Genomic DNA, 25,418 nt, shown 5'->3' on the forward strand with positions numbered 1-25,418 from the left:
CTTCATTTTCTGAAGAAGGGTCTAGGCCCGAAACATCAGCTTTCCTGCTCCTCTGCTGCTTGGCCTGCTGTGTTCATCCAGCTCTACACCTTGTTATCATTGAATCCATGATGTTTTGTTTTGGGATTTTATCTCCAGGTGACCAAGCTCAAAGAGCTAATGAACAGAGAGGATCATTTCAGTAATATAGCAGCATCTGTGGAGTGACTGGGGAGTTTGGTTACCATCTAGACTTTTGCTTTGATTGTTGTGAATTCATAGCTCTTTTTGTGTGACTCCTGTTGTGCAAGTTTCTCCCTTGCCTTGTCCTTTCTGTCTTTGTAACAGGAGAGAGAAAGCTGGATTTCCTTCTGGAGTAGAGAGCGTGAGAAATAAACAGCTGCTGTGCTTTGCCTTCACAACAGCTGTTGGGCCACATGCTGTGAATTCAGAACATAAGTTGCATCTTGAAAAAACATTAACTTTCTTAGTGGCTCATAACACTTTTAGAAAGAAACTCTGGACATGTATTCTTAAAGGAGAGATTGAATAGCCTTGTTACCAGATTCATCAGTCACTTCTTAAGTAATGATCATCACAGACATTTCCTCCTTCGTTATGGTGCTACTATTTAACTTATTTAAAGCAAATATGTGTGTAAAATCTTGCAAGTTTATTTTTCATTTCTATTGTTCTCCCACTCCTGTCATGCTCCCCCCACCATTACTTCTTCTGAATCCCTGGCATAATCAAAATTAAAGGGGGGGCATGTTAAGCACTGAATGTTGTTAGACTGTTTTTTGAAAATTTCAGTCTTGGAAAATAGGTGTGGCTGACAAAGGCTGCATTTATTTTCTAGCCCTAATTGTCCTTGAGAAGTGGGCCACCCTCTTCAACCACTAGTCCATGTCACTTAAGTACACCCATAATCCTATTAGGGAGGGATTTCCAGGATTTGGTGCCAGGTACAATGAAGGAACAGCAATATAGATCCATGTAAGGATACTGTGTGACTAAGGCAGAAATTTGCAGGTGCTAGTCCACCCACGAACCTTATTGTTCTGGGATTTAGAGACTGAGTGTTTTGATAATATCAACTGTGTAAGTTTGTCCAGAACAGCAGAACCACAGGACAATGCCTGCACTCAATTGGGGAAATTCAAAACTGATCTGTGGAAACGATATTTCAGTATGCAAATGCCAATCTATGAAACAGGCTGTGAAAGGAAATGGTGAGAAAGTCATAATAGATTTATTTCTGGAGATGATATTTTGGTATATAGTATATGAGCAATTTTAGACATGGCATTTGTAACATTAACATTATATAGACTGTTAAAACACTGAGACAGGCCATTTGACACAGTCTGTGCTGGTATTTATGTTCTGAATGAGCCTCCTCTCACTTCAGTTCACCCAATCAGCATAGCCTTCCATTTATTCTAAAGGTGGCATTCCAATCAAAGGCACAGTTGCCAGCAGTCGAACGATGTAAATTAGGAATGTACAAGAGAAAAAAAAATTGGAAGAGTGCAGAGATTTTGGAAATTGTTGGGGCTTGAGGAGATTGGAATTACAGAGATAGGGAGGGGTGAGACTAGGGAGGAATTTGCACACATAGGAATTTTAAATCTAGGTGTTGCCGGGCCAGGAGCCAATGTAGGACAGGTGAGCTCTGATGAAGAGTCAATAGACTTGAAATGTTAGTTTGCTCTCTGTCCAGGGATTCTGTTTGACTTGCTGTGATCTCTAGCATTTGCTGTTTTCAGTGCAGATTGCAACATCTGCAGTAATTTGCTCCTACAGTAATAAAGGGTTGTTGGGTGAATGGAACTTGGTGAGAGTTAGGATACAGGCAGCAAATTGTTTGGATGAGTTCAAGTTTATGAAAAGAGTGATGTGGGAAACCTGTCAGGGGTGTATTAGATTAGTTAAATATCAAGGTGATAAATGCTTAAGTGTGGGTTTCTGCAACAGATAGGTTGAGGCAGTTGCAGACTTGGGTGATTATTAGAGAAGTGACTATGCAGTCATCTTGATGGAGCATTGGAGTTTGTACATACAGATTAAATTAATTAAATTATATAATATTAAATAAATAGATACAGATCATTGTAGTTTGAAGCTCCTTGAATACCGCACAGGCTATGCAAGGAAGAAATCGTATTTGGGTTTTCTCCTGCTGTAATGCAGACTTGATGGCAAGTTTACAGAGCTGGATTTAAATTCTTTCTGCTCATATAATAGGTATTTTGCAAAGAAAATTGGGCACCATATCCAAAGAAGATGACAGTTTGTACATTGTATTGTACTTGGGTGATAAGAAATATTAAACAAGATGTGTACTGCTGACCTTGTCGTAGAACAGTGTGTCCCTATGATGAATAATTTTAAGAATTTCAGCCATGGCAATACAAAAGAGGCAGGTCAGTAAAAGCAATTTATTGCATATTGAACAAGTGTGGATATGTGACTTTAAATTGCTATTCTTGTGGCATGAGGCCTCCTGTTCTTTTCACCAAACCTACAGCACAGAGACAAACCATTTGACCCAACAGATCAATACAGGCAGTTATATTCCACAGGAGCCTCATCTAGTCATCTCATTCCATCAGAATATACTACTACTTCTGTCTCGCTTGTGTTTATCTAAATTTTCCTTAAATTGCATCTATGCTATTTGCCTCACCCACTCCTGTTTCTCCTGAAATGCCTTTTGGAAGCTAGTAGTGACTCATACATTTGTGGTCCTAGCTACTGTCAGTTTTGCAAGTAGAAGCATTCTTTTGGGAAAAACGTATTAAATACATAATTTTGAAAACATCTTTGACTAATGTAAATCCAAGGCCCCACCTGTAATCTTGGGTAGATTTATAAGATTCTATGGAATTTATGAATACTGTAAAACAAGTGCTTGCTGATTAATTTTGTGATAGATGTGTATATTTTATGCTGAGTGGGTCTTCAGTCCATAGCTTGAGAGAACGGTGTAGGACAGTAAGTGTAAACAACAACATAAGTTCATAAAACACTTTCAGCGTTAGTAAAAACTCCTGAGAAAATGGGCCAAGAGACAGGAAAGGACAATTCGTAGGTTTGATCAAAAATTGGATTGATGAGCCACTTCAAGGAAGGTGGAGGGGTTTAAGGGGGAAGTCAGAAAGAGTAACATTAACCAATATCACTAAAAGCAAATTATATGAACGTTTTTACATTGCTATTTGTGGAATCTTGCTGTGCTCAAATTGAACATCATGTTTTCTACATTACAACAATGTCTGCACCTCAAACATAATTACTTAGCTGTAAAGCTTGGAACATCCTGAGGTTGTGAAACGCACACTAAAGATTCTAATCTATCTTTATTGTTTACCTTTCCAACATATTCAAGTCCTGTGTAATCTCCAGTTGCACTTAGTGAGTATGTGGAAATGCGGCTTATGTATCAGTAACACTGACTTAGCCTTGGACTGTTAAAATAACCAAATTCGTCCTGGGCTGGGTTTTCCCATCACTGGCACCATTGACTAAAGTAACATTGCGGTATGCAGGGAGATGGTTTGTCTGTCATTCCATGCTGTTAGCTAATCTCTGCCACTTGTTTCAATGTCCAGGAGGAATTTGCTGTGGGTTCCCTACTCTCATAATGAGCGTGTCTGTGCAAACTTTTGTCTTGTTCTCCAAGTATTGTTTGTATCTGTATCTGTCTCTCTCGATCTCTTTACCCATCTTCCTAATTCTCAAACATAGTTGGATGCAACCTTCATTTCTGCAGCACTTTTGATATTGTGCAACAGAGTGAGACAATTTACAAACAGGACTAGAGAGGGGGGTTGGGAGGGAACAAACAAAACTGGGGGAGAAGAGGTGTGAGCAAGGCTGTCTGATGTAGAGGTAGGTTCAAGAAGGCCATAGTAGGGGTCTTAAAGCCAAGTTCAAATAAATTAAATCAATCTGCTGGGAATGGGAGGCTGGTGGAGGTTGTTAAGAGGACAAACGGCAGGGGTGGGTGTGGTCTAAGATGAGATGTTGAGTGGAAAGTGATTCAAGAATTCGACATTGGAGACGATGAAGCTCCTTTAGAATGATGGAATGATTCAGCACAGAATGAGGCCATTCGGCCAATCATGTCTTTGCCAACCCCTTTAAAAGAGCTATCCAATTAGTCCTGCCTCTCTGCTAATATACCATGGCATGCAAATTCTTCCTTTACCTTCCAAAGCTATTTTTGAATTTGCTTACACCACCCTTCTAGCAGTGTGTTTCGGGTCAATGTACCTTGGTATTTTTAAAAAAAAAAAAAAATTCCTGATCCTGAGGCAGGATCATTCTATGTCCCGTGTTTAACATAGAACATACAACAGTGCAGCACTTTGGCTGTTCATGGGCTGGGCTGACCACGATGCCGTTCTAAACTAATCTCATCTGCCTGCACGTGGTCGATATCCCTCTATTCCCTGCCTGTTCATGTCTGTCTAAATGCCTCTTAAACATTGTTATCATATCTGCTTCTACCACCTCCCCTGGCAGCACATTCCAGGCATCTACCACCCTCTGTATAAAAAACACCTTGGTTTGCACATCTCCTTTAAATTTTTGCTGTGTCACCTTAAACCTATGCCACCTAGTATCTGACATTTCCACCTTGGGGAAAAAGACTCTGCGACTATCCACCCTAGCCATGCCTGTCATTATTTTATATACATCTATCAGGTTGCCCCTCAGTCTCCAAAGCTGTAGTGAAGACCATCCATGTTTGTCCAATCTCTCCTTATAGCTAGTACACTCCAATCCAGGCAATATCCTGGTAAACCTCTTTTTGTTTTGCACTTTCTGCAAAGTGGCCACATCCTTCCCATTGTGGGAATCAGAACTGCACACAACACTCTACCTGTACCCTAACAAAAGTTTTATAGACCAATAACATGACTTGCCAACTTTTATACTCTGCCCTGACCAATGAAAGTAAGCATGCCGTTTGCCTTCTTTACCACCTTAATCACTTTTGTGTTGCCCCTTTCAGGGAGCTATGGATATGCACCCCAAATTCCTCTGTTTATCAATGCCCCTCAGGATCCTGCCACTTACTGTACAGTTTCCTTTTGCATTTGACCTACGAAAATGCATCACCTCACACTTGACTGGATTAAACTCCATCTGCCATTTCTCCACCCAACTTTCGACTGATCTATATCCTGCTGTATCCTTTGGCAACCTTCCTCATTATCCACAACTCCACCAATTTTCATGTCATCTGCAAACTTACAAATCAGATCATTTACATTATCATCTAAATCATTTAGGTATATTGCAAACAACAGTCGTCCCAGTACTGATCGTTGTGGAACACCACTGGTCACAGGCCTCCAGTCAGAAAAACACCCTAGGTATTCCATATCAAGCCAATCTTGTATTCAATTTGCATTGACCCCATGTGACTTAATCTTCTGGACCAACCTTCCACGAGACACTCTGTCAAATACTTCACTAAAGTCCATGTAAACACTCTTACATATGCTTCCTTTTTCTTTGTGACTAAACTTTCAATATCTCTTGTCATTCAAGGTTCCTGAACCATGCCATTCTTGCCTTTCATTCTCCAAGGAACATGCTGGTCCTGAACTCTGATCAATTGGCCTTTAAAAGGCTGCCACATGTCAGATGTGGATTTATCCTCAACCACACCCAATCTAATTTCTCCGGTTCCTGCTTAATACTGTTTCAATTTACCTTCCCCCAATTTAGCACTTTCACCCAGGGACCAGTCTTATCCTTTTCCATAACTGTCTTAAAACTTACAGAACTTTACTGAGTCCTCTAGAAATAGTTTCTGTTCTTGTAAACTTTTGAATCTTATTAAGTCTCCCTTTGCCCTTCCGCACTTTTAAGGAGAGTAATCCCAGGTTCTGTGGTCTCTTGGCAGTAGGGCTAAAATAGTAATAGAAATAAGCAGCCTTGGTATTGAGCCAGGTTTAAAAACTCAGCTCAGTCTCTAGCAGGCACAAAGTTTACACATAGGTCAGCTTCACCTGTGTTAAGAAGCTAAGAAGGGACTGGAGTTGGAGCTTGTGACTGGCAGACAGATAAGCGGTAATGTATGAAATCACAATTGATGTTGTCTGATCTCCTGCCAAACAGAAATGATTTGTACTTTTTAAGCACCTTTAACTTGATAGTTGTCAGGCAATTCATAGGAGCATTATCAAACAAAAAATTGGCACTGAACCACATAGGGCGATATAAGGACAGATAACCAAAAACCTGTTCGGAGGTAGGTTTTAAGAACAGAAGAGGGGTGAAAAGGTTCTGATCTTGACATCTGAAGATTTGGAAGCTAATGAACTGCAGGTTAGTTGGAAATCACATTGTGGCTAAGACAGAACTTATTAGTCAGTTCTGGCATTAGCAGAATTTATAAGAATTAGATGATTGGACCAGAACGTAGGAGGTTGAGGCCATCCAGCCCCCTCACCTGTTCTGCCTTTCAAACAGGTTTGAGTCCTCAAAATAGCATGATAACAGTTTACACATGGCTTGTATTTCCTTGGGTTTGTAAGGTTGATGGGTGAGAAAAATGAGAAATGTTTGAAATGTTATTGGATAGAGTAGATGAAGAGGATTTATCTCCTTTGCAGGTGGAGCAATATCCAGAACAATCTTCAAATTAGAGCTAGATCATTTAAGTATAATGTCAGAAAGGGCTTGTCATGCAAAGGGACTAAAAATCTGGAGCTTTCTCCTGAAAGCTGTGAATGTTCCAATTCAATTGAAACTTTAAAGACTTAGCTGGAGTTGTAATACAGATCAGCCAAGATCTAACTGAACAGCAAAGTCAAAGTCAGGGGCTGAACGGCTTCTTCCCGTTACCAATGTAGTGACACTTCCAAATGCAATTGTTGGGTGCTGAGGAATGTTGAAAGGATGAAATATCGGGAAGCTGGCAAGTGGCCATTGTAGAATTGGAGCAGCTGGGGAGCAGAACCTTTCAGAACCATTTAAATTGATATTGCCAGACCTAATAAAGGCAACAGTGACCATTGTCAGTACCCAGGGAGGAGTTCGGGCCCCTGTGTATGTTTCTGTGATAGAAACCCATTGTCCTGGGTCAGGATACTATTGTGTAACATTAATAGATATGTGTGTATAGATGCAGTTCATGTCACTGTGTGTATTATGTTAACCTTTTGTTATTAAAGTTCCCTGGGTTGTACTCTGAATCTTAGCTGGGTGGTGTCAACCTTAGGTCACACAGTTTCCTGAGTCTAAGTGTTATGGGTTCAAATTCTACTTTATAGACTTGAGCATGACGATCCAGATGGATACCCTCAATGCAGTATTTAGTGGTGTTGGAGGTAGTGTCTTTCACATGTGACTTTTTTTTAAACACACTCTCTATCTGCTGTCTCAGTTGTAAAGAATACCTTGACACTTCAAAGAGATGGGGTAATTTCCTGGGATCCAGGCCAATATTCATTTTGGCTTTAAATAAAAATCATCTGCTCATTACCGTAATGTTATTTCTAGGATCTTATTATACAAAAATCAGCTGCTAGGATTCCTGCATTACAGTAGGTATGGATGAAGCAGGTGAGGCATTGGAAGACGAGCATAAGGACTTTGAGTGTTGCTCAACCAGGAAGCAATGTATGTCAATGAATGAGTTATGGAATTTTTTTTTATCCATTGAGAGTGATCATACCATACAATGAATTCCCTGAATTGAGTCATGGGTGTGTAGTCACTGGAATGAATCAAGAACTAATTGATTGGTGCAGTGTTGAAACTTCAGGGCCATTTTGCATACGTGAGCTATGATGGGCTGATTGGCCTCTCTTATCCATGATAGTCTTGTATATGTTGGACATCCAGTTGATCAGAAAACAAAATCTGCAACTGGTCTTATTTCACCCACAGCCTCTGCTGAAAGAGTTTTCACGGTTCCTTTAAATTTTTCAGATCTGCCACTTCACTTGGTCTTAGAGTGCAATTGCCAGTTTGTTGCCTAATGCTAGTTTTGTGTTGTGGGACTTGCTTAACACTGTGTTGGTTCACTTAGGGCCCTTACAGAGCTTTGCCAGACTCGATCCAAACCACAAATCTACTCCGTGGTTTTAACCTTTTGAGTTACCCACCTTTCTGTTTTCTATATTGGAGTAACAGGAGGTTGATTCAGGCTGGATTGGTGCTAACTTGCATACAAGTGATATAAAGTCATAGAAATTTACAGCACAGGAAAGGCCCTTCAGCCCATCATGTCTGCACTCATGCCAGTCAAAACCAGCTGCCTAACTATATGATCAGAGTTAGCTCTAATATATGTTTAATAATCCAAGACTTGGCATTCAACTGAGGTGTATGGAGCATAAAGGGTCCATATTGTGGCCAATCCATATTAACATATCGAAATAAAGATTGTTGAAGAATTATTGGTGTCATCAGGTTTTCCAACTGTATTTGCATGGGCAGCTGTAGAACAAGAAAGCACAATAAGTATGTTTGTTGTACAGAAAATGCACTCACTAATCCCCAAAGTTAAAGAGAGATCTTGTTTTGCAATGTCAGGATAGCTCACAATCAATGAAATGCTTTTGAAATACATCAATGGTACTGTAGGAAAGATGTTAAGTTCTCACAGACTAAAAGGTGATGGTGATTTTTTTTTTAAAGAAGTTGGCTTGGAGGTAAATATTGGCTAAATCACCACCTCCTTACTCCTGTTCAAATTAGTGTCATGAGATCTTTTCAATCCGCCTGAGAAAGGTTGCTGTCTCACTTTACTGTGGGACTGCTGCTGTATGTGCTGTACTAACTTCCAAAGGTGACAGATTTTTAGCGTATGTTGCAGCTGCCAAGCATCAGACAGGGTGTAATCAAGCATCAAACCTCCTCTTCCTTGATAAAACTGAAAGAAGTTACATCTTCTGGGTTCTTGATGGATGGAAATTGTGTTTTGAAGGCTTTGGGCAATGGGTAAAGGATGATGAGAGAAAGCAGCAAAGTGTCTTTTCTCTGTCTTAGAATAGGACTGTGACTACTGATCACTTTAGGCAACATTTTTGGTAAGGTTATAGGTCAAAGGAAGAAAGTGAGTGATTGCAGCCTCCCTGTCCTCTCTGATTTGGTGTCCGTGTTTTAAGAAGTGAAATTACCTAATTTAGTGGCTGGATTTATTTTGTATTTTTCTAGTCCTATGTTTATTTTTTAAATCAATATGGTTTTGTACATTGATTATGTAGTCAGACTTGAAAGTTAGAGAACCTAACACCAAATCCTACCAGTTGGATGATATGAATTCATTTTGATTAATTGATGACTCTCATGGAAAGAAACTTGCTACCCTTACCCAATTTGGGCCCATACGTGACTCCAGTTTCTCATCAATGTATTTTGATTCTTAACAAACCCCTGAACCTCAATTTTCTTTCTCCTTGTCTCTCTCTGTCTGTCCCTGTCACATTCCCTCTGTCTGTCTAACCAGTGTAAAATTTGGACTTGGAGCAAAAAGTGAAAACATTGTATCATACATTGGAAATCAGCTATTAGTTATCACTTCCCATTATCATTGATTAATGCTGCAGTCTTACTCTGTTTTTAATTAAAATAAATTCAGGACTGCAGCATAAAGAATATTCCCTTGTGAAAAGGACCTAAAGAAGTATGCATGGAATTGGATTCAGTATGACCAGAACTTGCATGAGTCTAGAGAAATGCAAATCTTGTATACTCATGATTCCAAGATCATTCTGAAGTAGAAAAATAAGCCCTGTTTCTGTTCTCTACTTCAAACTGTCATTTTCCTTATTGCTCTTCACCTACATTTCACCTCCCCCTCTTAATTCTACTTACTGCTGTGTCTACCCCAAAAACAAGCTCCCAAATGACTTACAAAACCCACTCTTTGGCCTTTGTCCTCCATTCAGCTGCAATATTTCTGCAGCTTCTGATTTGCTGAACCATTCCTGCTTTTCTAGCTTTTGCTTGATCCTCATTAAAACCATTCTCTGATCTGGCTGCTGCCCTGATACTTCTCTCATCCTAAACTCCTTTAAGTCCAGGAAATACAGACAGGAATGGATGTTGGAAACAAGTAGTTTAGTCATTCCATGTCAGATTTAACTGGACCACATAAAGCACTCTTGTCTGCCAAAACTACTCACTGTTCCAGGATCATAACTAAATGCAAAGATAGCTGCTTCTGGCTTTTTTGTACTGTAAGCAATCTGCTTAAACCACTGTGATCTCCACCCTCCTTTCCAACAAATGTAAAGAGTCAAACACTGAGGTTGCCTGATCAGCCTTCTCTGATTCTTCCCTCCCTTCCACTTAGCCACATGCATCAGCAGTAGTTAGCACTGCTGCCTCACAGTGCCGGGGACCCGGGTTCAATTCCCCCCTCGGGCGAATGTTTGCGTAGAGTTTGCACATTCTTCCCACGTCTATGTGGGTTTCCTCCCAGATGTTCCGGTTTACTCCCATGGTCCAGAGATGTGCAGGTTAGGTGGATTGGCCATTCTAAATTGCCCATAGTGTCCAGGGATGTGCAGGCTAGGTGGATGAATCATGGGAAATGCAGGGTTTGTGGGGGAGGTGTGGTGGGTCTAGGTCAGATGCTGTTCAGAATTGGTGGGGCTTAATCGGATGAATGGCCGGCTTTCACACTGTAGGGATTCTGATTTGTGTGATTCCGTGAAGGTTCTTCCTGCCCACTTACCCTGAACCCACCTACATCTTTCTCCAGTTTCTCTATAACCCACCTCATGTCCCTTCTGAGCTCATCCTGTTTGTGAGACCTACCTCCTGCTTCATCAATCCTATTCTCACTGAACCAGCAACCTGCATATCCCTGAACCATTTCAAACCCTGTAACCTTCCATTAAATCAAACCTGCTCTAGTCTTTCAACTCCCCCTCCCACACCTTGGACGACATGTCCATCCTGGGCCTCCTCCAGTGCCACAACGATGCCATCCGAAGGTTGCAGGAACAGCACCTCATATTTCGCTTGGGAACCCTGCAGCCCAATGGAATCAATGTGGACTTCACAAGCTTCAAAATCTCCTCTCCCCCTACCGCATCCCAACACCAGCCCAGCTTGTCCCCGCCTCCCTAACCTGTCCTTCCTCCCACCTATCCACTCCTCCCACCTCAAACCCCACCCCCATCTCCTACCTACCAGCCTCATCCCGCCTCCTTGACCTGTCCATCCTCCCTGGACCGACCTATCCCCTCCCTAACTCCCCACCTACAGTCTCACCTTTACTGGCTCCATCCCCGCCTCTTTGACCTGTCTGTCTCCTCTCCAACTATCTTCTCCTTTTATCCATCTTCTATCCGCCTCCCCCTCTCTCCCTATTTATTTGAGAACCCCTTTCTCCTCCTCCATTTCTGAAGAAGGGTCTAGGCCCAAAACGTCAGCTTTCCTGCTCCTCTGATGCTGCCTCACCTGCTGTGTTCATCCAGCTCTACCTTGTTATCCCTGCTCTAATTAAAGTGTTTTATGCATCTCTGATTGTAATTACTCCAATAGTTCCTGTGCCTTCATTTGCTGAGAGCTCCTATGGTCTCAAATTTCTGCTCGCTCGCTCTCTCACTCTCTCTCTCTGCCCTCTCTGCCCTCTCTGCTCCTCGCCGCCCCATCACTTTTTTTTCTCTCACCCTGTCCCATTTTTATTTTTCTACCCCCCCGTCCCATCTCTTTATTCCCCCCCATCCCATCTCTCGTCTCGCGCTCGTGCTCTCTACCTCCTTTAAGAATGTCCTTTCTTAAAAAAACTTTGATCAGGTTTATGGTCATTTGCCCTGTTATTTCTGTTAAATGTTGGAGCAGAAGTAGACCAATTGGCCCATTGAGCCTGCTCTGCCATTCAGTGAGATCATTTCTGATGTGATAATCCTCAACTCCACTTTTTTGCCTTATCCCCATAACCCTTGATTCCTCACTGATTAAAAATCTCAGCTATGAATGTACTTGATGATACCGCATTGACAGGCTTCTGCGGTTATCAATTCCACAGATACACTACCCTCTGACAGGGGAAAAAAAACATCTTCATCTCTGTCTCTAATGGGCCACTCTGTTATTATTCCCTCTGGTCCTAGACTCTCCCACAAGGGGAAATAGCCTCTCTCTGCATCTCACCTGTCCAGGCCCCTAAGGATCTTACACATTTTAATAAGATCTCCTTGCGTCTTTGAAATGCCAAGGAATATCAAGCCAAACTACTCAACCTCTCTTCTTCAGAAAATCCCTCCATACCCAGGATCAGCTTAATGAACATTCTCTGGATTGCCTCCATTGCCAGATAAGGGATCCAAAACTGTTTACAATATTCCAGCTGTGGTCTTAATAATGCTTTATATAGATTTACCAAGATCTGTCTATTTTTACACTCCATTCCTTTTTAAAATGAGGGCCCACAGTCCATTTGCCTTCGCTATTACCTGCTGAACTTGTGCGTTAGCTTTTTGTGATTCACGTATGAGGACTCCCAGATCTCTGTGTTGCAGCTTTCTGCAATCTTTCCCCATTTAGAAAATATTCAGCTCCTCTTTTCCTGCCAAAGTGCTTAACCTCCCATTTTCTCACATTATATTCCATCTGTCCACTTCCCCATTTTCCCCACTCCACCTGCTTCTATCCCTTTTGTAAACTCTTTGTGTCATCCTCACTGTTTGACTTTGCAACTATTTTTGTATTATCCACAGACTTGGTGATGCATATTCACTTTCCTCATCCAATTCATTAATATATATTGTAAATAATTGTGGCCCCAGCACTGATCCCTGTGACACTGCACTAGTTACAGGTTGTCCTCCTGACAATGCCCCCTTTATCCCAACTGTTTTCTGTTAGTTAGCCAATCCTCAACTTATGCTAATATATTGTCCCCTATATCATGGGCTCCTGGTTAAGTTACCTCATATGCAGCACCTTATCAATAGATGAATGTTGGGTGAATACACTTTTTAATAGAGGAAAAAGTTAGGCAAGTTTGTTTAGTTGCAAATAAATAATACATTTGAAGAGGAGGCGATGGCCTAGTGCTATTATCGCTGGACTGTTAATCCAGAGACCCAGATCATGTTCTGGGGACCCGGGTTCGAATCCTGCCAGGGCAGATTGTGGAATTTGAGTTCAATAAATACCTGGAATTAAGAATTTAATGATGACCATGAATCCACTGTCGGGGATTGTCGGAAAAACCCACCTGGTTCACTAATGTCCTTTAGAAAAGGAAACTGCCATCCTTACCTGGTTTGGCCTCCATGTGCCTCCAGACCCACAGCATTGTAGTTGACTCTTAACTGCTCTCTGGCCAATTAGGGATGGACAATAAATGCTGTCTAGCGAGCAACGTCCTCATCCCGTGAATGAATTTAAAGTAATTTGGAACGGGTGATTGTGTCCAAAAGTATGACCAATTTTAAAAGAAGAGTTGGGTAAAGGTATTAAGTAGAGGAAATGCAGGTCTGCATGATTTATTTTATTTCAAATTGCTGATTCTCCAGCAAAACTATGACAACCTGAAAACTTCACTGGGATTGATGTTGGATGAATTGACTTCACTTAAAAGTCTCGCCTAGTTTACCATGCACATTCAAGATCGATTATACCTAGACACCCCAATACTAAGCATCAACTGAACCTCTGTGACTTCTATTTAATTAATTCTATGCTGCTTTAATTTTAGATTATTAACAACAATATGAACCTATACAGGGTGTTGAACAGAGTATAACAGCCTATATCAAGTATCTGTGTCAAAATTTACATGAGACGTTAAAACAGATGAACAGAGGTATAGTCAAAGAGGTTTTAGGGAGCACATTAAAGGAGATAAGAAAGGTGAAGGGCGATCGGGTGGTTTAGGAAGGGAATTTGGGCTTTTGGCAACTGAAAGCCTGGGATGGCAGTGATGGGGGAAGGAAATTTGGGACTGACTGACAGTGTAAAGGATGGGGCTGGAAAAGGTGTAGAGGTGGGAAGTGGCCAAGTCATTGAGGAATTTAAGAGTACAGGTGGATGAGGACTACAGTTCAGAAGCTCACAGCCCTGGTAATTTAAAACAAGTGAGATGCTGCTGTTCTCAGTGATTTTATATGAAACTGTTAACCTAAACCTCTTGCATTGCAGGTGGTGATGTTGCTTTTGGATGTTGAAGTCATGTGAGAAGAGAGAGGGAGGGAAAAGACCAGATTACCTGCCACCACCTGCTCATTGTGGTTCATAAATATCTTTATGAAGGTGGAAGGCATATTGGCGACTGCCAGTTCAGGATGCTGATGGCCACTGTCGAAGATTACCAGTTTAACAGGCATTTGCTGTGGTTGGTTGAGAACTTTCATCATCATGGCAGTGGTACTTCCAGTGGGTACAGTGAGCTGAAGGCAAATGCTGAATGATTCTGTTTGTTCAGCAACCTCAAGAGGAGAGAGAGACAGAAACACTCTTTGTGGAAGGAAAGAGCGAGAAAATGAAATTTCCATTCTATTGGTGTTGAGTTGTAAATAGCTTATGGAAAACATATAAAGCAAAATACACAGTGAGCCTTGGGGCAGTGAATGAGATTAAATTTCCTCGTCATGGCTTCTGATCAAACGTGATTGATTGTGAGAGGGTTTTTCCCCCTCTCCCACTTCTTTTTTAGTTAAAAAAAACTTGTTTCCCCCAACTCTAGCCAGTTTATATCATGCTCCGGAACGGAGTTGTTGGGAATGTAGGGCAGCCGTGCATGCTACGATGGTCCAATCGCATCCGGTTGACCTGGCTCAGTTTCACCCTCTTCATCATACTGGTGTTCTTCCCGCTGATTGCCCATTACTACCTGACCACCATCGACAACCTCGATGACTCCGGCCCTCGCATTTTTGAGCCACGCTCAGGCAATGCCCTGTGTGAGGTCAAGCACGTGCAAGATCTGTGTCGCATTCGGGAATCAGTCAGCGAGGAACTGCTGCAGCTTGAGGCGAAGCGGCAGGAGCTCAACAGCGAAATTGCCAAACTCAACCTGAAGATTGAGTCCTGCAAGAAGAGCATTGAGAATGCCAAGCAGGACCTGCTGCAGCTCAAAAATGTCATCAGCCAAACTGAGCACTCGTACAAGGAACTGGTGGCACAGAACCAGCCAAAGCTCTCGCTGCCAATCCGCTTGTTGCCAGAGAAAGACGAGACTAACTTCCCATTGCCAAAGTCCCCCAACAGTTGCCGCTTGCACTCTTGCTTTGATTACTCCCGGTGTCCGCTTACATCAGGATTTCCTGTTTACATCTACCCACTGGATCAGTACCAATTCAGTGCTTTAATTGATCCATTAATCAAACAGGCATTTCTGGCAACTGCTCGAACTAACACCTACATTACAAACAATCCTCATGTTGCTTGTGTCTATGTGGTCTTGATTGGGGAGCTGCAGGGCCCTACAGTACTGAAATCTACTGACCTTGAAAAGCAGTTGCACTCCCTCCCTTATTGGCGGTCAGATGGGCACAATCATCTTCTCATCAACCTGTCTAGGAGATCCCAGACACAGAACATGCTCTACAATGTCAGCACAGGCAGGGCTATGGTTGCCCAGTCTACATTCTATGATATGCAGTATCGTCCTGGCTTTGATCTTATCCCCTCGCCACTCATCCATGCCATGTCCGAACCTAACTTCTTGGAGATACCTCCCCAGGTTCCAGTCAAAAGAAAGTATCTCTTCAGTTTTCAGGGCGAAAAGATCGAGTCACTCATGTCCAGCTTGCAGGAAGCCCGTTCCTTTGAGGAGGAGATTGAGGGAAATGCTCCAGCCGATTACGATGATAGGATCATTGCTACCTTGAAGGCTGTCCAGGACAGTAAGTTAGACTTGGTTCTTGTAGAGTTCACCTGCAAAAACCAACCTCAGCCTGCCTTGCCTACGGAGTGGGCACTTTGTGGAGAGAGGGATGACAGGTTAGAATTGCTGAAACTTTCCACTTTTGTATTAATTATAACACCAGGCAATAGCCATCTCATTGCTTCCACTGGCTGTTCCATGAGGCTTTTTGAAGCCTTGGAAGTTGGAGCCATCCCAGTAATCCTTGGGGAACATGTGCAGTTGCCGTATCATGACACGATACATTGGAGTGAGGCAGCTCTAGTGGTGCCAAAGCCTCGCATAACGGAAGTTCACTTCCTCCTGAGGAGCATCTCTGACAGCGACCTCCTGAACATGAGACATCAAGGTCGTTTCCTATGGGAGACTTACTTTTCCTCCTCGGATAACGTGCTGAGCGCCATCCTGTCCACCATGCGAACCAGAATACAAATTCCTGCTGCTCCCATCCCAGAAGAGCCCTCCAAGGAGATCCCTCACAAGACAGGAAAGACTGCGGGCACTGATCCCAACATGGCGGACACTGGAGACCTAGACCTGGGACCCGTTGAGACTGAGCCACCATATGCCTCACCAAAATACCTGCGGAACTTCACAGTGACCATTCGAGACACTTACAGAGCCTGGAACACTGCCCCGGGACCATTCCATCTTTTTCCACATACCCCAGTGGACCCCACGTTACCCTCTGAAGCCAAGTTCCTTGGGTCCGGGACCGGATTTCGGCCTATAGGTGCAGGAGCTGGAGGCTCTGGGAAAGAGTTCCAAGCTGCACTGGGCGGCAATGTTCCTCGGGAACAGTTTACAGTTGTAATGTTAACCTACGAGCGCGAAGAAGTCCTGATGAACTCTTTGGAGAGACTGAATGGCCTCCCTTACTTGAATAAAGTTGTTGTAGTGTGGAATTCTCCCAAGCCACCATCTGAGGACCTTATATGGCCTGACATTGGAGTGCCCATTGTGGTAAGGGTGTTTTCTTTACTCTAGTTTACAGCGGTGTTTCAGTTTAATACTTTTCTATGTAGAATGTTAAAATATGACAAAGGACCAAGCCTCCCAGGTCCAAGAAGAATCCTTTTGCATTTGTGGAGGTAAATATCTACTGACATCCAAGGTTCCTTGAAGATTTCTTGAATGTTTTTTGTTACTTTTATGCCTCCGCTGAATTTGTGATCTACAGCATGAATTAGTACAGAGTTTCAACAATTGACCACGTTCCAGGATTGATTTAATCGTACTTGACTGCACGTTTTCCCATTGGTGGCCCTCCAGTTAAATCATCAGCTGTCTTTGCCTGAGACAGATTTTGGTAGCCCAGCAGTATGAAAGCTGCAGTGTTTTGGTAAGAGCAGGTCTGAACTTTGTGCATTTCTTGGGATACTAGGAGTACCTTAGAGAGGCAAGGTGCACCTTTTTGATAAATTAGCTGGAGTCCAAAAACGGGGAATTTCAAGACAATAACAGAAGTGTTCATTCTAATAGTCCAAGAATATGTAGAGTGAGACCTTATTGTATGTCAATCTGTTGGTTAATTAAACGTGCTGGCTTAGATCCTTATGTTTAAATTGTTTGATCTGGTGAGTTGTTCTGATGCTAATCATTCAATTGGGTCTGATTCCTAGGTCTAAATATGCCATTGAAATTATTATTTACCCTTTAGGTTGTTCGTACAGAAAAGAATAGTTTAAATAATCGTTTCTTACCCTGGGATACTATTGAAACGGAGGCAATTCTTTCAATTGATGATGATGCCCACCTTCGCCATGATGAAATTATGTTTGGCTTTCGGTGAGTATGTGACAGTTTATAATCTGCTGGAGCAGAGCATACAGAGCAGAGCAAATAGAAAGCTGAATAGGTTTGTTCATGGTCTGTTCTAAACAGGTGGCTTGCATTGGCTTTCTCTACTTCCACGTTGGCTCTGAGATTTTTTTATGCTTTCACCACAGGGTTTGGCGGGAGGCCAGAGATCGGATTGTGGGTTTTCCTGGCAGGTACCATGCTTGGGATATGACCCACCAGTCCTGGCTCTACAACTCCAATTATTCCTGTGAACTATCCATGGTGCTGACTGGCGCTGCCTTCTTTCACAAGGTTTGTGCATGTCATATTGAGATCGTTAATTGTATTTTAATTGTTTATGATTGTGTGCAAGTGGTGGCTAGGAACTGAGGATTCACTTATGATCCTTTAAAAAGGAACAGACTGAAAATGTGATTGTTAACTGAAGTGCTGAGTGTTTTGTAATTAGTAACTCTGTAAATCTATTCCAAATACGCAGTCTCAAATCAGGCATCTCTGGGAATGGAGCCATGTCAGATTTTGGACTTTACTTGATTTTGAAATACCTGTTACCTAACATTTGCAAACACCCAGTAGATTCCTGATCTGTGTTTCAATTGCACATGTTCTGTGAAAAGGCCAATCCATTACTCCATGAATGAGCTGAATCATGAAAAGAGCAGTCCAGGATAGTTGCTGAATGTAAACAATGGATATAAATGGACAAGGCAAATTATGTAAATGCTGTAAATTTTGAGCAGTACCCAAAGAGGAAAAACATGCAGTTTTTGAACCGTTCTGATTTCTAAACAGCCACATTTTGAAGTACTGCTCCTGTAATTGGCATGTGGAAAGATAAAGCAATGATGTGGTTCCAGTGGTTAGTTATAGGAGGAAATTCGGGGAGGGAAGACTGTAGAGGTTTAATGTGTATCCATTTTATTCCCTGATCCTCATGAAAATGACTTGTGGAAGATTGATTCACAGCCACTGCTAGTCTTCCACAGGAATAAAAACAGAAATTACTGGAAAAATTCAACAGGTATAGAGAGAAAGCAGAGTTAACATTTTGGGTCCAGTGACCCTTCTTCAGAACTGATGGTAACTAGGAAAAGGTTGATTATATATGCTGAAGGCAGAGTGGTGAGAAAGGGAGGGGTAAACAAGAGGTTGAGATAGAGCAGAGAGAGAGAAAACAGCAATTACACAATGTTCAGTGTCATTTGCAACAGCTGATGATACCTTCCATCACTTTATTGATGATTAATAGATTAATGGGACAGTAATTGGCCAGGTTGGATTTATCCTTTTTTTTTTGTGTAAAGAATGTACCTGGGCAGTTTTCCACATTGACAAGTTGATGCCAATGCTGTAACTACTGAAGCAACTTGGCTACGAGAGTACAAGTCTTCAGTACCTTGCCAGAATGTTGTCAGGGCCCACAGTCTGTAGTGCCTCCAATCTTTTCTTGATATCACATGGGGTGAATCAAATTGGCTGAAGACTGTGTGTCTGTGGTGCAGGGGTCTACCTGGGGAGGCTGAGATGGATTATACACTTGGTGCTTTTGGCTGAAGATTGCTGCAAATGCTTCAGCCTTTTGCACTGATGTGTAGGTCTCTTCCATCAATGAGGAACGGGATATTTGTGAAAGCTCCTCCTCAAGTGAGTTGTTTAATTATCCACCACCATTCATGACTGGATGTGGCAGGACTGCAGAGTTTAGATCTGATCTGTTGTTTGTGGAGTTGCATAGCTTTGTCTATCACTTGCTGCTCATGCTACTTGGCATGCAAGCAGTCCTGTTTGGTAGCTTTGTCAGGTTGATACCTCACATTTAGGTATGCCTGGTGCTGCTCCTGGCATGCCCTCCTGCATTCTCCATTAAACCAGGGTTGATCCCCTGGCTCAATCCCTCTGGCTTGATAGTGATGGTTGAGTAGGAGATATGCCAGGCCATGAGATTGCAGATTGTATTCGAGGGTAATTCTGCTGCGTTGGTGGACAAAACACCTCATGGTTACCCAGTCTTGAGTTGTTAGATTTGTTTGAAGTCTGTCCAATTTAGCATAGTGATACTGCCACATATGAGGGAGGATATTCTCAGTGTGAAGGCAGGACCTCATCTTGACAGGGACTGTGCGGTGGTTACTCTTACCGATACGGTCATGGACAGTTACATCTGCAGCCCTACAGATTGCTAAGAATGAGGTCAAAAATGTTTCTCCCTCTTGTTGGTTCCCTCACAACCTGCCATAGACCTTTGTGCAACCTCCCTGAAGGTTTTGTTCTTGTCTTTCAGTACTATGCGTACCTCTACTCCTATATCATGCCGCAGGCCATTCGCGACATGGTGGATGAGTACATTAATTGTGAAGATATTGCCATGAACTTCCTTGTCTCCCACATCACCAGGAAACCACCTATAAAGGTTAGTGCAACCAAGATTGATATAACTCTTTGTTTGACTCAACAAGACTGTCATTGACATGTGACATAAATAAAGTACTTCAATACTGTATGTTATAATTGAACAATATTTTAATTTCTTTCATGACGGAGGAATGACCAGAGCAAGGAACTTTAGTAAAGCATTGAATATGGGAGGTGGTGTATGTCTGTGTGTATAAAGGGAATGTTGTTAGGTGCTTTATAATGGGAATTCTGAACTGACTGAAGGAGGATTGATTCACAGTTATGACGATATGTGTATATTTTCTATTAATGAAGCTGTAAATTTCACTGCAAAGGACATAATCCAGGCTGACATTCTATAATGCCAGTACAGAGTGAAACCTGTGCTGTTGGCATGGATGACTTTTGAATAAAATGTTAAAATGATCTCACCCCTCTCTGGTGGATGTAAAGGATCCCAGGGACTATTCAAAGAAGTGTAGTGGAAGTGCTGCTTGGCATTTTGGGACCAATATTTATCCTTCAACCAATTTCACAGAAGTATAATCGGTCCATTACTAGATTGCTGCTGCATGCAAATTGTTACATTTCTTACGTGAAAAAGTGCTGTGCTTCAAAAGCATTTCATTGACTAAAAAAGTACTGTGGTTTACACATCGATGTTATTTCTGTCCCTTACTCAGCTTGTGCTGTTGTTGTATTATTTGTTTTGTATTATTGCTTTTATAACTAGCCTCCCATCTTGTATTCTCCATAAACTAGAATTCGTCCAAACTTTGTCTATATCCTAACACTGACTGAGCCTTGTTCACCCATCACCGGTGTGCTCACTGACCTGTATAATTTGTCAGACCAATAGTGCCTTAATTTTAAAACTTCCATTCCTGTGTTCAAATTCCTCAATGCCTAACCTCATCCTATCTTTGTATGCTCCTCCATCTCTCCACCACCTTGAGGTATCTGCATCCCTAATTTTAATCCCTCCATCATTGGCAGCCATGCTTTCAGCTGCTAAGCTTTGAAATTCCCTCCATAAGCTGCTCTGTTTCCCTTGTCTCTCAAGACTTCGGTGTTTCTTTTCTTTGCAGCAAAAGCACAATTTCCAATCTGTTTTATTTTCCCTTGCCTCATTGGGAGTTCAGGCCTTTAACCAAGGGATTTTTAAGGTTTGAGTTGTGCCACTCCTTCCGTAGGTGTCATAGGACAAGAAGCTGAGGTTGCAAACGTGCTCTTGACTATTCTATCAATGGACGTTGGAATAGATTATTCGGTCGGATAGTCTTGAGATCAGCTTTTAATGTACTCCTCCTGTGCGTGCTTAATTGTTTTCTTGTCTGGTTCAATCACATGATTGAATGAAAGGAGCTCTGAGGCTGATTGCTGCCTCTAAGAGAACTTGTAAAATGGTAGAACACTCCTACCACACTCGGAGCATTCCATGTCCTTATACACGGTCTCAAATAATCCCCCTCTGCTCTTGCAACTTTTTTCTCCCCTGTTCAGTCTTTTATAATTCCCAAAACCTGCCTCTACACACCCTATTCTTACTGGAGTTGCGGTCATTTCCAAGCCTTGAGATGAGATCACAATGGGGATGAAGTTTGGGAAACACTGCTCTAACCTCTCCACATTCTCCACCCACCAGGTCACATCACGCTGGACTTTCCGCTGCCCAGGATGTCCTCAGGCTCTCTCGCATGATGACTCCCACTTCCATGAAAGACATAAGTGCATCAACTTCTTTGTGAAGGTCTACGGGTACATGCCGCTGCTCTACACCCAGTTCCGCGTGGACTCGGTCCTGTTCAAAACACGGCTGCCACACGACAAGACCAAGTGTTTCAAATTTATCTGAGGGACCTACTGAATCCCATTTGAGAGGGAAGGGACACCAAAAGTCATTCCATACCATTTTCACCATGAACACCTAACAGGAAGCAAGTTGGACATTATTTCAAAGAAAAATCACCAAATTCTCTTGCTGCATTTTACTGTTAACTAGTAATCATAGGGTTGATTTGATTCTAAATAACCTTCATCATAAAAGACTGAAGAGAGGATAATGAGCGAAGGTTTGCCATTTGGAAAGTGTAACACGATCCTATTCGAAATCCCAGAAAGATGTATGGAGGTTGTTTATTGAGCTGGGGGAGTGATTATGGATCATGGACAGAGATTGGAAGAGGTTGCTAGTCAGCTCAGAAATATTTCACCTTCATCACCCTCTTCTGAAAACTGTCCTGTTCTCAGTGCATCTCTCTCTTTGGAATTTTTTGTTCTGTTTAACACCTGGGACAGCCTTCATCAGGAATAGACTGAGGCACTATGAGGAGAGAAGGAGATGTGTAAATTGTACTATCATTTCCATCACTTCTTCTCCCAACTTGCCCCTCCCCTCCTCCCTTCCACCCCCATCCATGTCCTGGGGACATCAGTCAATCACAGGTATAGTCCATATCCTCACTGAAATGATAGTTGTGTCAGTTCACTGCCACACAGACATAACACTGTTTCTTAAAGTATTAAATATTGGGTTTTATTTACAACATTGTTTTCCTTTTAGTTCTTTTGCCATTTTGTTTATGTCTCAGGGTTCTTTTTGGAATTGCTCATTTTGTATTTTAAAATTAGCCTTTGAAAAGTGACAAGCTGATGCTTTGAGCAGTGGCTGGTGGTGGAAAACATTTGGGATTTGTCCAAAGGTACAGGCTGGCAGGGGTGTGCAATAGATCAGTCACCATCTAATAGAATGGCAGAACTTGTTGCCAAATTCCCGTTGAATCTGGGAGGTTTGGAAAGACCTGTTCTTCCCTCGTTTGTCATCAAAGCACCAGAGGGTTACAGGTTTAACATCTGGAGCAGTCAAGTTAACATCTTGCAGAGCGGAAATGAGATGTGGAGCAGATTTAATCAGATGGGACATTTGACAAAGAATGACTCCCCAGAAAACATGTTGACTTGCATTCCATGAAATCACTGCACATCCGAGCAGGGGCATTCTTGCTCTGGCTATTACTTGGACATTGATCTGTAGAAGCCTCTTTGAGGAGGAAGAGTATGGACAGTTTTGAAACCACGCTGCCTCAAAAAAGAAATCAGAGCATTTTTCCTCTGTTTAGCTGCTTGAAGAACTCGGAGCTCAGCTCATGATATCGGAAGCCTGTGGTGAGTTTATAATATTGCAATCACTTCAGGATACCCAACATCCTTGTATATATCTTTATAATAAAGGTCATTGTATCTATCGTGTAATCCTAGTGTAATGACATCTGAATTACTTAGATTCTGTGTACACACCAAGCCCCATCCCAAAAATTACTTTACAAATAGCTCCCTGGGTGTAATTGACCCCACACCCTCCCCCCAAATTCTAGAGGGTCTGTTTCCCCCCCCATATGAACTGGCTCTGATTTGTTTTAGAGTTTAGTCAAAACAAAGCAAAAGAGCTTTTAAAATCTCAGAACCCATTCCATTAATGAAGGGCTTATGAAGAAAGGTTCAACAGGATGGGGCTATGCCCATTGGAGTTTAGAAAACTGCAAGATGACTCATTGAAATACTTAAGATCCCAATGGGTCTTGATAGGGTTGAAACCAAGAGCAAATTTCCTCATGTGAGGAGATTAGAACAAGTCAGTTTGAGAATAAGATACCTCCCTTTAAGATGGGGATGAAGGTTATTTTTTCAGTCATTTGTACGTGAAATTCTCTTCCTCAGAAAGCGATGGAGGCTGGGTCATTGAATTTACTGAAGGCAGATTTGAGTGTTACAGGGGACAGATAGGAAAGTGGAGTTGAGACCACAAGCAGATCAGCTATGATCGTATTGAATGGTGGAGTAGGCTTGAAGGCTCTTAAGCCTTTCTTTCTGTATTGTTTCAAGACTTGTGTGTTTCTTGATTTCTGGCTTTTTTTGCATCATGGAATTGAAAGATGTGTCAATTACATTTTTTCTCACTCTGCGTTAGAGTTGATTATTTGCACCTTTGATAGTGAACACATCCATGACTTTTGACATATCATGTTTAACTTGAGGTTCTGTACCCTAAATGATAGCTGCTTAAATTGAAATCTTCAGAACCTCAGTATTCAGCAGTTGGATCTAGTCCAAGCCAACCATTCTGCATCATCAGACTCCAATCCCAGATTTGTAAAATTTCAAAGAAAATTTCACATCTAACTAAATTAAAACCTGATAGCAGAGTATTTAATCTGCATCATTGTGTATTCACCCAGTGCATAAATTATCAGTTGATTGCAGGAGAACAAAGTCTTGTTTAAGTGAAATTGAGAAGAGTGAGAAAGTTAAGATTGGAAAAAAACCTTGCTTGCTCTAATATCGTTGGTTGAAGGATGATTGTAAATTATTTAGATTTCTTACCAGAGCTTTGAACATGTTAACAAGTGTATAGCCCAGAACATTGACTTGTCGGTGTGCGGCATACTAAGCAAAACCAGGATTTATACAATCGACAATCCTATAAAAATGTGACATGTTTTAAAAAGGTGCTTTTTTTTGATTACACCAAATATAAGAATCACTCTTTGAAGTGGTTAATCAGTCACCAAATATTGCGTTCATCTGATTTACCACAAAATCAAAAATGCAGTTAAAATAGGGAACACACAGGAAACAGCATCTTGTCTTCCCAGTCTATCTCATAATTGTGATCCTTCATTCTCCACTGCCCACTCCAACTGGAGTTTTGTGATCTCTTTGAGGTAGGGAAAAAGAAGTTGAACTGAGGCTGATTGGGGTAAAAAGGTGGAAAATTTATTCCTGGCCCTCTTAGGCAATAGAAACTAGTCCCAGAAATCGCTCTGGCTCTGATTTATGTTACCAAATAAACCTATTGTACAAGTTGATCTGCACTTCAACGATAAATGTGTCTAACTCTTGATTGAAGGAATTCAGTCCATCTTCAGCACACAAGATTTCTATTCTAGAGGTCCACGGCCCACTGAGAAAAGAACAATTGCGTAACATTCAGTCTGGATCTGCATCTACATGATTTGTAAGTACTATCCCTGGCCCTTCCTAAAACAATCTAAATATTTTTTCTATATAAGCACACTTAGCCCCTTCATTATTTACAAAGCTTCATCAGAGACCGCCTATATAAAGCAAGCCTTGAACACACATTGATCTGAATCAGTAAGAGGTTGTTGCCAAGTGATGGATTCTGGTGAACATTTCTTTTCACCCCTTATTTCCAGTTCCAGCTGAAACTTATTGTTGCTGTAAGGATGGATTTGCCACCCTAGCGATCAGCAGTATAATAAGCAACCAGTTGTTATAGCCTGAGCCTGGCAGAATCTGAGGTGAACAACAACACCCTCTTCCACCCTCCATCACTTATGTCCTTTGGAGAAGGACATTCTTA

General features: G+C 41.9%; 1 protein-coding gene across 4 annotated transcripts in view; it reads left to right on the top strand.

The window, feature by feature from the left end:
• extl3 (exostosin-like glycosyltransferase 3) overlaps positions 1-25,051 on the top strand; it is a 130,841-nt gene extending 105,790 nt beyond the window's left edge. For 3 of the 4 annotated variants that reach the window (XM_048597304.1, XM_020526878.2, XM_048597302.1), the window contains 5 exons: positions 14,113-16,801; positions 17,499-17,626; positions 17,788-17,932; positions 19,923-20,051; positions 21,681-23,287. In XM_048597304.1, coding sequence (XP_048453261.1) covers positions 14,669-16,801; positions 17,499-17,626; positions 17,788-17,932; positions 19,923-20,051; positions 21,681-21,890 — 2,745 coding nt within the window. In that variant the 5' untranslated portion in view covers positions 14,113-14,668 and the 3' untranslated portion in view covers positions 21,891-23,287. Of the gene's footprint in view, positions 1-14,112; positions 16,802-17,498; positions 17,627-17,787; positions 17,933-19,922; positions 20,052-21,680; positions 23,288-24,941 lie in introns of those variants that run through there. The other variant, XR_007262131.1, reaches the window with a different exon arrangement.
• The last annotated feature ends 367 nt before the right edge of the window (positions 25,052-25,418 follow it).

The sequence above is a fragment of the Rhincodon typus genome, chromosome 5, assembly GCF_021869965.1.
Source record: "Rhincodon typus isolate 14 chromosome 5, sRhiTyp1.1, whole genome shotgun sequence".
In the NCBI taxonomy this organism is placed as follows: Eukaryota; Metazoa; Chordata; class Chondrichthyes; order Orectolobiformes; family Rhincodontidae; genus Rhincodon; species Rhincodon typus.